Genomic DNA, 14,115 nt, shown 5'->3' with positions numbered 1-14,115 from the left:
TGCAGTCTTGAAAAACTTAGGATACAGTCAGAAATAAGGACAGAATTTGGAACCATAGAACAGTTCGGTTTGGCAGGGACCTTTAACTATCATAATCCACTCCCTCTGCTGGGGGCAGAGACATCTTCCACTAGATCAGGTTGATTAAAGCCCCATTCAATATGACCTTGAATGTTTCAAGGGATGGGACATCTACCACCTCTCTGGGCAACCAGGTTGCTCAAAGCCCTTTGGTTTCTGGGCTGCAAGTGCACATTGCTGGGGCATGCTGAGCTTCTCATCAACCAACATCCTGAAGTATTAATAGCATATATTTGTTGTTTGATTGACTCCAGCTGAATTTGATTTAGTTTTGGTCTGGTATGTTATTTTATGGGCTTTCAAATTATTAAAAATTATTATATTTTACTTGAGCTCCTGTTTCTTAATCATGTCAAAAGCTTTTTTTTTTTTTTTTCCTTTTTTGTTCATTTCTTTCTTTTTTTGTTGTTGTTGTTAAGGAATGGTCAAATAACTCACTGGCACTATCCACCTCGGTGTTATTATAGGCTGGGAAGACACCTACAAAAAACAAACAAATGCTCATTAGGAAAGGTTGGAAGTAGCTGAGAACAGTCTAAAATACTGCCTCCCAAAGCAAGTCTGCCCCCTAAATCCATCTTGAGTATTTGTCCATTGCTAATCTTTGAACCATGCTAGTGATGAGCTGCAGATGTGATTTTCTACCAGAAGGCAAATGGCACCCACAGAGCATACAGCTAACACCTGCTCACTCACAGAAACTCACTGGGAGCAGTTTCAGTGCAGCACTCCCTTCCAAAGGCAACTGAACTCATTATCTTTTTCTGCTTTGTGAACATTTACCTTTTTGGTGCATATAATGTAACAACTTTTTTGCCAGCACAGATTAGAAGATATTTCTTTACCAATATAAAAGGGTTGTTTTGTATTAAAAGCTTATTTTTCAAGTATTTTATATACACATGCATATATTTATGTCTTGTGTGTGTATGCACATTTACGTATTAGTTCTCAAGTATTATATACACCCAAAAACCTATGAAGCAGACTGGCAGTTGCAGTTGTACTAAATACTACAGGCTTTTGTGACACAGCTACAAATTAACTCTTCAGGTTCCTTCACTTCCATTACAAAACTGCAGGGTTCACAACCCCATGCCAGCCACTCTTCAAGTAGGGGAGCATATATGCAGTGATCCAGGTCAACCACCACTTCACTCTACAGCAGATCCAAGCCTGGTGGACAGATACTAAAGCCAGAAGAGAGTTTATGAGTAAAACCCACTGTACATTTGAAAGAAGAAGTTTGGTTTTGAAATACATTTACCCGAGGTGTGGCTTCTGTAAAGTCAATTAGATTCTCTGTCAGTGATGTTACGGAAACCTCCTGGTCATCTGGAGTGCTCTAAGGAATAAATCAGTTTTGAATTGAATTCCCATTAGTAACCATCCTGGTCTGCTGAATACTCTAGTGGCTTCCCAAGTTATAGTGTCCTTAATGAACACCACGGTTTATCAGGTCTGTTTTCTCAAATCTTTACATAAAATCTTTTTCAATAGCCTTTTTATTTCACTTATTCTCATCAACACACAGGAAAGCATCAAATCATTGGGGTATAAAGGACTCCCCACAAGTGTGAGGAAAACAACTAGTTTAGAAAAATAAGTTTCAGGCAAAAAAACCTGAAAGGACACTCAGAAATGGCCTTTGGAGAGATCTGTACAGTGACCTTGCTGTGCCAGGAAGCACTCTGGCATTCACCAAGACTGGTATTATTGAGATATGACAGGCATGCAGCAAGGTCTGCTGTGCTTGCCTGGAGGCATCAGTAGCTCCGAACATGACAAACAGAAACCTTCCAGGCTGACAGGTGATGATACCTTTAAAACAGCGGCCTCCTCAGGTGGAGCCAGATTAGCTGGAGTCAGCAGGTCCTCATGGTTAGAGGCAGCATTGTCCTCGTTCAGGGCATTACTGAAAGGAGAAAACATTCCCGTCAGCACACTGCCTGGGTAGCAAGAAACAGTGCTGCTCCTCCCTGACTGCTCAACTCGAAAACTGGACACCAGTTGCATGTGCAGCAGACAAAAGACTGACATTTGTAAGCATGTTGAAGAAAATGCCTTCCAACTATCTCTGCAGATTACTGCTCTCTTTCATAGTTTCAGCTAAAGCTGTGTATAGACCCAACAGTTATCAGCGTCTTCTATTTCAAAGGAGCTTCTTCAGCCCTTCTTCCTAATTCACCTGAAGCCTTCTCTGCCATCCTCTATCTTCCTCTTTAGAGCCAGAGGCAGCAGTGTGTCAGATATGTCAGTCCTTTCAGAAGATGAGAGAGATTCACTTAATGCTTGCTAGGATACTCACTCCGAGGCCTGCCCTGTATTGATCAACTGTTGCAACAGTACTTAAAGATGCACTGGTAAACCTGCTTAGTCAGATGTAGCCTAAATGCTCAGCAACTGTTCCTCATATTTTCAGATCTGTTCATGCTAATCTCCACATGGTTCCCTTATCCCAGAAACACCTTTCTCCTGAATCACTTACAGAACAAAGGTGTTCGAAGCAGAGATTGCTTTCAGCAGCTCTCTTGGGTCTTGAAATACTGGACTGGTTGCTGGGGGACTACTCTGTGTTTTGCCTGCTGGGAGAACATTCCTGGCACAAAACAACAAAAAAAACCAAACCAAAACAAAACAGGTACAACCTTCCATGGGAGGCTCTTCATAAATCACTAGTTACAGCATAATTTTGAGATGGCTAGGTGTACATTTTGTTCACTATCCCCATGTGCTCTTTGAGGTCTGATACATGCTTATCTTCATGAGTGGTCAATAAATTACATGTTGTAACCCTTTAACTTTTTTCAGTGCCTAAAATCCCAACTGGAACTAGGAATCATTTGAGATTCTGTAATTCTCAGGAAATCAACTGTCAGTTTTGCACACAATCTTCTTCTCCCACTAGAAAACAGCTACCGTAAACAGTCCCATCCCTTCACCCCACACTGAAGTTGTTCACAGGTCAGAAATAACTATTGTGATTGAAGCTGCTGTTGCAGCAATGCTTATCAAATTAAAGTACGGGCAAATAAAGAGTATCTGGATTACCCTGTATATAATAAGACTTTGCTGGTTTTCATTTTAAAACTACTTTACACTCACCAGGTAAAGCTACACTATGCAAGGCAAAATGCAGTGATCACTGAGCCACTGACAGTCCACACTGAACTGCAGGTTCTCAGTCCTGTATTTGAGTAACTACATCACATGTTTCTTCCAGATCTATTCAGTACCTGGCAGCAGCATCCTGAACATTGGAATTCTTGACACCTGTTAGGCTGTCTTCTCTTATGACCTGAGAAGAAAAAAATGAATAAAGATATAAATTTCTGATACCTGTTTCTATCCTGTGTTGGTTCTGAGAATCACAGAAGAGCCAATCCCCTCCCTCTCAGCATGAAAGTATGTTCTTCTACTGCTCATGGACTCCAAACATCAATTCTATGTGAAAACCTCAGTGCAGAAATAAAAGTAACTCACCAATATAGCCAAATAAAAGAACATTAATTGCTACTAGGAAATGCTACAAGCACAGTGTTAGTCACAGAATCATAAGAATACATTCTTAGTTGGAAGGCAACCTTTGGAGGTTATCTGGCTCAATAACCACAAAACCAGGGGTTGCTCAAGGCCTTGTCCACTTACAACTTCAGTATCATCAAGGATGGAGATTCCTCCTTTGGCAATCGTTCCAAAACTCGACCACTATTACTGTGAAGAAAGGCTCTCTTACTCTGCTTCGACTTTGGCTCCTGGAGCAGCCTTATCTGCAGGGCACCTTCTCCACCACCAGCCAATTGAAGAGAAATAAAACATTTGAAAACATCACAGTACTTATCAGATGAGTATTTACCTTGTGCCCTGCTTCTGCCTGGGCCTTCAGGATATTGCTTTTGATATCTGCTGGAAACCATGTTGCTGCTGCAATTGGGCTCTCAATTGCATTGTTAAGACATTTATTTGTCAACTTCATCACTTCATCCTAGACAGGAAAAAAATCTTTATTAGAAGCAGTTCCCACATGGAAAATCCTGGGCTGAAGTTTATTAACATCTCTAAACAACAACATGGCTCTGCTGAGTGATGGGAAAGTCAGCAGATTTATACCAAAATGAAAAAGCAATTTTCCCCTTTATTTTGGAACTCAGTTGCAAAGTCACAGCAAAATAAAGTAAAAAAAAGTACAATGCTTAAAAGTGAAGATGCAAAGTGCTGTGCTAAAAATACAGCGTGTGACAACTGAAGTGGACTCTTAAATTTACAGCCTAGTTTACTAACAGAAGATCAATACAGCAGCCATCATATTTTATTGTATCAGCAAAGCCCAACTATAAATTGATAATTTACCCTGAAATGCAAGTTGCAAGGTTTTTAACTTAAAATCCATTTATAAATTAGAACAAGTTTAGTGTACTATTAACTACCTCTGCCATCACTGATGATATCAGAACAAACTGGCAGCCAGTTTGTCTGTTGGAAGACAATTAAAAATGAGATATCTTTCACTACAGTACATTTCATTACGTGAATTGCATTTCTTAATTATAAAATGTTAATTAAGCATTCAATTTACTAATTGCAATTTGATTAGCGACAGAAGTTAATTACCTGAGTGGAAACTAAAGCTTGTGACCTTTCTTCTCAGGATACGGCTCAGCAGGGGGAGACAGAGTCCTGCTTTCCTCACCATATGCCCTATCCCTGGCTAAGGCAGGCTCTTTCCTGGGGGCCAGTGCTGCATTCCGGCAACACACTCCCGAGGCAGGCACCCCCTGATGCACTTGCACATGCACCAAATGCAGCATGTCCAGAAGGAATGAAGCCCACTGCATAGGGAGTGAGCAGGGGAGAGGAGTTAGAGAGGTGAATACCTGTCCTACACACAGCTCTCCATCCACTTTTAGCATTTTTTTTTTTGCACTCACTGGAGTGAGAACTTATAAGTATTTCATCTTCAGAGAGGGGAAAACATTTCCTTTTCTCTTCTCCCTCTAAGTCACCTTTCATGGTATCCAAATAAGAACTTAGAGACTCTAGAGGAGAACCCTTTTAAAATTTTGACTCCAGTCAGTGATGAACTCTGCAAAATACTCAAGGTCACTGTCAACCTAAGTGTTGACATGACCAACATATGTATGAGAACCAACAACCAGTGTTGCTAGTGACTATTGCTAGCAGATATTAAGAGATGCACGTTCACATAATTCATGAAGACAAATAAAGTAATTAAATGTTTAAGTGTTTTTATTTTAGAGAAGCTGCTGAAATTGCCAAAAGTCTGGAATAATTACAGCTGAATTGCTATTATCTGTACAGTCATGGTACCCAACTGTGATAACCCTTAAACCCTTACACTGGACCTCACTGAACCACATGCTTTATACAACAGCCCCTGCACAGAAGTTCTAAGGCACTATTCCAGCACCAGTGATACAGTCAATTTGATTATTTTAACTGAGCACACCACTACACTGGTGCTTTAAGCATCATGTTGTAGTTTAACTTCCTCACAGCTTCATCCACCTGAACAAACAGTTTAATTAGGTCACTCTAGTTTTTTAGTGATTCATTTCCAACCTTGGAAAAGCTTAGTACTATTTAGAAAAATTTTAATCAAGTGTAACTTCTATTCAATATTTCCATCAATACTAAAGATACATTTTTCTCAATCCTTTCTATTTTGTGATTGAAAAAAGCACTGGTGTTTTACTGTTTTGTGGGGTGTTTTTTTCATGGAAAGAACATATAGCTAGAGGGGCTATCTGGCACCTGGGAACACCTCAAGATGTCTCATTTAAAAGACATTTCAGTTGTTCGCATAAATCAGTAAAGCTGCTGGGTTTTATCAGTATTCTAGCTCATTGCAAATTGTTACTGTTTCCATGTACCAGACAAAATATATTTGTACTCTGTTCTTCAGTCAAAATATGGAGCTATGCAGCAATGTAAAAAGAGAGGGAAAAGGAAAGACTAAAGGCAGCAACAGCGTGCGCGATCCCAATCCTTTGTGCTTCTGAGCAGCATTCCTGGTGCCACTGAAAACCACTTGGTGCACAGAGATAGGAGTCTAATGCAGGCTCATTTTGGAACAACTTCCACATGTTTACAGATCACAACAAATTCAGAAGAAGAAAACCTTGACATCCTCGCATTCCTGATTCCAGAGCAGACTTCGAACACAGGGAAACAGGGTGAACTTTTTATTGTGCCTTTCACTTCACCAGCTGATGAAAGCCGAGTGTTTGTGTATTTAAGAGCTATTTGCTCTCTTTTGGCAGATCTGGTCACTGTGCTAGTGAAAGCTGGGAAAGGACAAAGTCACATTCTTCCATCCCAACAGATTTTGGCAGGGAGTGGTAGTGAAGAATGAAACCATTCATTTCCCCCTTCCCAGTTTTCATTCTAGAAAGATTTCTCTTTTTTTTCTAAAAGAACATGGATAGCTAGATAAATATTTCCCTATAGAAGAAATCAATCAAGATTGATGGATTGCAAGTATTGAATTAATAAAGATGATTGTCAGGCCACTTCTGACCCCTGACAGAAAACAAGTTTTAGTTATTTTTAATTAACAAAAGTAAAATAAGCAGTTCAATGGCATTTGACAGTGTCACTTACAAAATTCAGGACACAGCTCTGCCCTCAAAACTGAAAGCTAATGCTTTCAAAATGATGCATTTTACCAAACCTTTTACGTACTGTAACTGTCGCTACTCAGCAGGTATCATATGCACTGGTAAAATTTAAGGGAGACAAGGTATACTGAAATGTGTAATCACACACTTTCAGAGAAAACACTATAAGACTCTGTTTGTCTAAAGTAGCAGCAAGCTCCGGGATTGAAGCTTATTGCAAGGTTTTAGTGGATATATAACAGTTCCAGTCGGTTCAGTCAGAAGAACATGCGACAAACACCTCTTTTACAAATAGATTAAGAACAGAAGTGCAAGTGCAGGAGGAAAGCCAACAGGTACATTTTGTAACAAACATTATAAGTGGAAATACATATTTTTTCTAAAGCAGCCTTTAAGAGCAGGAAAAAAGTGGTTTTAACAGTTATTCTTAGGTCACTCTTTTCAGGACTCCTTTCCAAACCATCAACTTTCAACTCTAATCACAACTGGGTGTGCTCATTTGGTGTTACTGTAACCTAGATGTCTTTGCTATTTGAAGCATATAGAATTTAAAGTATACAGAGACAGTCTCTAATCTTTGTATACCTTTTTAAACAAACACTCTCAAGTGACCTCTTGGTAAGCTACATAATAGGCTGAAAAGCTTTATTCAGTCTTTTCTAACCAAGGAAAACCACCGATTAGCTACTTTTACATTTTCATAACATGATTTGAACTTCCTTCTTGAAACTTGAAGTTTTGTTTACCCAAAAGAAAAATCACACTGGCATACCACTGATCCATCATGTATTTCTCAGTCATGCAAAAGTTCTTGCTCTCTAATCAGGTTACTACTGCCCCAGTATCTGTAACCTCTAACACCCAAATTTACTCAGCACCTCACATGACAGCAACTGGATAACTGTAACTGTACTGTATTGGCAGCTGTTTATTAGATTAGCTCCTTACAGGAATCTTATCTTGATTACTATGTATCAGCCACGATTTAAAAAACACTAACACACACTTGCTCCACTCTGTCCATTTAACCAATTGGGGTTTTTTTCCTCTCTGCCTGAGAGGAGGAAGCTCAACAGGCAAAAATATTCTTAAATAAACTGTGTTCATTTGCTTTAATTTATGTGGAGGCAGTGTTTCAGCATAACAGGACCTATAGGCTACTGACTAATCTTCTTAAGAGACTTGTTAATCTTTGTAATGCACTCACCAAGCAGAGAGGTGCACAAGGCATCCCTGTCAAGTCTTTAAAGGGGACATAAGCCAAACAGCCTGCAGCACCAAGCACACAACACAGCAGCCTTCTCTCAAATGAAGAGGAGGACAAATACTCAGGAATGGGCTTAGCCCAAACACGTACTGCTAAACACCTCTCTTGGCACCTGGTGCATTTTACTATTGAGGCAGCAAGAAAAATCATAGCTGTTTCACCCAAAGTTTGATAAATCCTCGGGCCCCCCTGCAAGGGGAGGGTACTACACACAGAGAGAACACTAGCAGGTGTTTTACTCTCTTTGCTTGTTCAAAGTGCAGTGAAGCACCTAAAGCTTTAACATCAGAGAAACAGAGCACAGGAAATCTAAATTCCAAATTTTTTAAAGGTCATTAAAAAACCCAGCATCCTGCATGGGTGCAGCTGTCTGATAACCAGTGAATCTATGAAAGTTCACTGCTGTTGGAGGATCAGAGGAGAAAAGAGCCCTCATCCTGTTCAGGGCACTGAAGCTAGTACTTTGGCTCAGTTGCCTGTGGAAATGCAGCCCGACTTGCTCAAAAGGATTTATGAGAGCACTAAATCAAACCACATCACTCCCCTCTATGTAAACGCTAGCACCTACTTCAGAAAGCAGGTAAAAACTGGTTACTTAACAGGAGGGATGGATCATCAAACTTGACTCAAAACAAATCTTCAGAACAATTGCTGGGAGGGTTACCAAAGGCAACTGAAGAACACTGGGAAAGCAGTAAACCTCCTCAAAAAAGAAGGTGAACTATACAACATCGTGAAGTTAGTAACCTACAGATAAAGACAACTGAGGAACATTTCAAGCGTTTATGCCTTCTACTGCCATTGATTTTGGAAAATTTCACCAGGCCACAGTCTGCACACGTGCACATGCACCTCTGCCCCCCCCATCTTTATCTCATTGCCTTGTCAAGCACAAGTTTGTATATAACGAAGCATTTGTATTTCGTTTACTATCCCCCAGTATAATTCACTCATGCTCTCTAAAACCTTGCGAATGGCTCAAAGTAAGTGGAAGGCTTCTCAGAATGATCTGAAAAAAGCACAGTGATGCAGCCAGGAGGAAGGAAGCTCAAGTACCTGCACGTTTATATTCACACTGGGACGCTCCGGTGGCACGGGACTGCTGCGCTCTGTCTCCAGCTGTTTCAGGTTTAGGAATGTGTCTTCAAACGCTGAAAAAGACAAAAAAGGTATCAACTTCCTAATGTCACAGTGGACTTATATGGCTTGTAACTTGCATTATTCCTGAACACAAATTATATGGTTTTAAAGCTGTGGGGGAAAGCACAGGGACAGGGGAAGCTACTTGCTCAGCCTTCAATGCAACTTCCAAGCCTACAGACTCTACGTACCTAATCACAACACTCTGTACCCCTCAAGTTCATTAACCCAACCATCCTCACAAGGAATGAGCAAGCAGCAAGAGCTAATAGCTCAGATGGCTGCACTTCACTGTATCTGTGGCTGAAGTCAGATCCCATGAAGAACTGTGACTTTTCGTTGTACCTCTGCCTGGGGAAATGAGTTGCTTCCAGCTGAAACAGGGAGAGCTGACTTTGTTGTACCAGTTATGGGTAAAACTGTCCTTATGTATTATAATCTAAGGGAGCTTCCTAAAACACTTCTGGATTTTGGTAAGGAACCCACCTCATAACAACCTAATCAGTTAACTTTGACTCCTCACATCATGGTAATAGAGAAAAATCTGTAAGTTTGCTTACGATCAGAGTCTGCTTTTTCAGCAACAGTTTCCTTTGTGCCAGGATGGGGGCAATTAACAGCCTCTTCTGAATCTCCTGTTGCCAAACCAACAACTGGATGACCTACTGCATCATCAACACAACTTTCTGGCAACTCCGTGCTGTCTAGCAAACCAACAAAAGGTATGCTGCAAAGGTAGAAAGATGAGCACAGATATGCAGAATCGTGTTACTCTTTTGTAAACAAGAAAAACCTTGAACACATGCAATCTCTTTTTTCAAGCTCTTTTGGTAACCAGACACGTTCTATAAAAACTGTTTCAGGTAACTAATAGACAATGGCTTTCACTGAGTTTTAAAGAAAAACATTTCATCTCTGTAGAAGTAACTTCGTAACAGAACGGGTCCATGTTGCCTACTTCTTCATGACCTAGCAGTGTAAAATATGAAAAAAGGAGGAGGAAAGTTTTATCCATTAAATACACTTTTTGGAACAAACATCTGAAGTTTTTCTGACAAACTCAAGGTACACTTTATAACTTTTACATGAGAAAAAGTCAGGGGGAAGGAAGTTGAAACTGTTCACAAAAAGCTATTTGTACACCCAACACTCATAAGCAGAATAAGAGGGCAGAATGGAGCACTGCCTAGGTTTACACTGACACTATGCTATGGTTAGGCACACCTGTAACTAGTTTCAGTTTTATTAACTTGGGCAGAGACATGAATGAAACCTTAGCTATCACAGTATTTTAAGTGAACCATAGCATGTACTCTGTACCCTGTTAGGATCACTTGTTTCACCTTCTTTACTTTCTAATGGAAACATCTCCGTTTTACTTTACCCTACCATCTGTATTTACGAAAGAAAAAAAATTACAGTAACAACAGTTACATGATGATGCTTATGTTGTACATGCAGTCAGGAATCGCATCCATCTCTTTGAGTTCAGGAACAGTTAAAGCTATCCTAACAGGAAACTGTAACAAATATGAAACAACTGCTGCAGAACATGATGATTGATCGGACAACCAGTGCACACAACTGCAGTTTGACTGCTCCCAACTTCAATCAACAATCACACTTACATACAGTTTGGTTGCAATATTAGTTTAAGAAGAAATATCTATCCCTTTTGAAAGCCCTGTCCCAAATACGACAACAATGATACTGTGCAAGCACTCACCACAACAGAACTTACCCTTAAGCATGGATACAGACACTTCCTATTTGACAGTTCAGACCAGCTTGTCCCTTTTTGCTACTGGGTTAACGTCCCTTGCCTCCCTCCAGCCCCTGAAACCAGTCGTGTGTTGTCACTAGAGGCTTCAGGAAAAAACTCCTCCCTCCAGCTCAAGCACCCGAAAGAATCCTTCCAATGTTAAATATATACCTCTGAAACAGATTATAGGATACCACCTAATAACATATGAATCATCTTAAGACAATTAATTGCTGTGAGGCAAACTGAGGTCACTTGCTTGATTCTCTTGAAGCAGTGGAGTAAGAAGCTACTAGCAAAGTAAATAGGAAACTTTCCCACCTACTGTACAGCCTCTCTGTGCACCACTAATGGGAAATGGCAAGCAGCAGATAGTCTTGCAAAGAGGGTATGATGGATACAGAGAATTTCAATTACTAGAAGAAACAGGCAGAAATAGATGCTCTCGCAATTAAGGAAACAAAGAAAGACAGAATCCCGTATCTTACTATGAGAGGATGCCTATGCATGAGAGCGGGTGTGTTCTATGATCTTCACACGAAGCCATCACTTTTCTTCCTTTTTTCTGACGTTCTGTAAATAGCCTCCCAAATGTTTAATATGACAACCAGTATAGGAAGTTCAGATTTTGCCTGCAGCACAGAAAGGTGCTTAATACCACGACATACTGAAGGAACCAGGTATAAGCTCCTATGAAGTCCACGTAACAAAGGTGACGTTCAGCACCAGTAACACGTCGTGCTGTAATCTTCTTCACATTGCAGCACATTGGAGAGAAAATGAGTGAAAAATTAAATTTATCTTAATTAGAAAATTGGTAGGATAATTACACTAGCATTTTCCACCATTTTAGGCAGATTCAAAAGAAGCCTCCAAAGGCAAGATTCAAGAAGGAAATGACCTCATTTTGCCTTCAGACCCACTCAGCCACCCTGAGATACGTTGTCAGTCACAGAAGGAAAGTCATACTAGGGAGACCCTCAGCCACTGGAATTTGCAGGCACAGAAGACAAGCTCCCCAGAGAGCATTATGTTGTTTGAGGCCACCCAGATTCTTCACCCTCTTTTGGAGCACCAGCAGGAAGACTACCTCATAGGCTTCAGACTACAGAAGTAGAAAGTATAAGATACTATTTTCAACACTGCAGAGAATTTCTGACTTCTCTTACAAAACACTGATGAACTGTCACACCAAACATAAGGGAAATAATAAAAGGCTTCCCAGGAAAAGTAGGATTTCTACTGCAGTCAGTGTTCAGTACTCAAGAATGAAATGGACATTAGCTTTCCATGTTCCTGTATCTACCCACTTACAAGGGGGTAACTTTGCACAGTAGTAAGTGCCAGGCTTTATGTCTTCAGAATCAATTTCTAGCAGCATATTTTAATAAATATCCTGAAGGTAAAGCTGATAAAAGATACCAGGAGTGCAAGCCGTACAAATAATTATGAACAGCCAAAGTGCATGGAAAGGTTTGTCAACCCACTACTAAACCACATAGAAGCTGTTACATGGAACTCCTACAGATAAGGAGTTAGCTACTGCATTATTTCTTCTTTTTGCCTGACAAATATATTGCTATTAGATTGTACCATACAGTATACAATGCGTAAGGCAACTGAGAAAGCTGACATTTACAGAGAGTATAATTTTTTTCTAATTTCATAGCTGAAAAGCAAAACAATATTTCATTCCAGTTTGTGGAATATGATCTGCAAAATACAGTAACTGTGAGTCTGCTGCAAAAGATCCAATTCTTTTGCAAGTAATCTAATCTGAAAGTGTGGAGCACCACACAAGCTCATTTATTTCTTCAACCGTTAGTGACACAGAATAGTTTCTTATGCTGACTCTGCAAGGTAGTACAACAGTAGGAAATTCTGTGTTAGTTTCCTTCATTTTGAGGCATTCAGTGTTGTACCTGAAGGTAAGAACAGTAAATTTAAGCTTGTCACCTTTTCAGATTTTTTTCTCTGAGCAGAAATGCAAAGTATTCGGAAATATGAACTTCCTTTTCCTTTCAACGTTGAGGAAAGCAGAGAAAAAATCCTGGGGACGTAGGATCCTACAAATGGAGACTCTTCAAACTCATTCAGTTTTTAACTAAACAGGCTGAGCTTAGTTCTAAGCTATAAGACTTCTACTGTCTCCCATTTGTTTGAAGATAATTCCAAATACCAACATAGCATAATGGACACAAGCCAACAACTACAGGAAAGGAAACACCCTTAGGAAAAGGTGCTGGCTGCCTAACCTTTGTGGACATCAAGCAAAGATCTGTCACCACCTCACTGCTGAGAAAGACATCCACCTGTTTCCTCAATGGTATTCCTAGAGCACATTACAGGGACCTGTAAAAATGCAGCTAGCTGTTTTTGGTACTAGTGTGGTACAATTTCTCCATCTGCTATTAAGAGCTGTCATGTACCCTAGTGGAAACCAGGACAGTAATTTTCCCTAAGTCAATGAAATCACAGTAAAATAAGCTCAGCACAGAGCAAATTCAACCCACCGGATGTATGCAAGAATCAAAGGCACACAGCAAAAGCATGCAACATACACCACACTAAAATCAATTCTAAAGGCAGATGGATTTCAGGCAATCAGGATTGCTTCCCCTACCCTGAATCTGAACTAGTTCTGCTGTCATGTAAAAAAATCTACTACAAAAACTTTACCCAGAGCTTTCATTAGCAAACTTGCAGTTAATCCCAGGGCAGCCTCGACAGTCAGGACACTGGAGGCAATTGGGACACCCAGCCCTCCACTCAGCACTGGTGAGACACCCCTGGAGTGCTGTGCCCAGCTCTGGTCTCCCCAGGACAAGAGAGATATGGACCTACTAAAGAAAGAGCAGCAGAGGACCAGGAAGATGATAAAGGGTTTGGAGCATCTGACATAGGGGGAAGAGGCCAGAGAGCTGCAACTGTTCAGCCTGGAGAAGAGAAAGCTTGAAAAACCTGATGAGGGGAGTAAAGACAACAGCCTGATTCTTCTCAAGGGAGCCCAGGACAAGAAACAACAAGCACAAAAACTCACATACAGGAGATTCCATTTAAACACAAGAAAAAACAAACAACTTTTTTGCTGTGAGGCTGGTCAAACATGAGAGGGTGTGAAGTCTCCATCCTGAGAGACACTCAAAACCTGGCTGGCATGGTCCTGAGCAACCTGCTCTACTCGACCCTGCTTTTAGCATTGGAGTGGAGCACATGATCTCTAGAGG

At 40.5% G+C, this 14,115-nt stretch overlaps 1 protein-coding gene across 1 annotated transcript in view; it reads right to left on the bottom strand.

Moving 5' to 3' along the window:
• EPB41L5 (erythrocyte membrane protein band 4.1 like 5) overlaps positions 1-14,115 on the bottom strand; it is a gene marked incomplete at its 5' end in the record, with an annotated part of 47,672 nt that overhangs the window by 1,774 nt on the left and 31,783 nt on the right. Inside the window, 8 exon segments of the mRNA XM_010009423.1 lie at positions 520-561; positions 1,349-1,426; positions 1,903-1,996; positions 2,570-2,680; positions 3,318-3,379; positions 3,938-4,066; positions 9,043-9,137; positions 9,687-9,853. Of these exon segments, the coding sequence (XP_010007725.1) occupies positions 520-561; positions 1,349-1,426; positions 1,903-1,996; positions 2,570-2,680; positions 3,318-3,379; positions 3,938-4,066; positions 9,043-9,137; positions 9,687-9,853 (778 nt within the window).

Source organism: Nestor notabilis, unplaced genomic scaffold (genome assembly GCF_000696875.1).
Source record: "Nestor notabilis isolate BGI_N333 unplaced genomic scaffold, ASM69687v1 scaffold6942, whole genome shotgun sequence".
Lineage (NCBI taxonomy): Eukaryota > Metazoa > Chordata > Aves > Psittaciformes > Psittacidae > Nestor > Nestor notabilis.
This window is presented reverse-complemented; position numbering and strand designations above follow the sequence as displayed.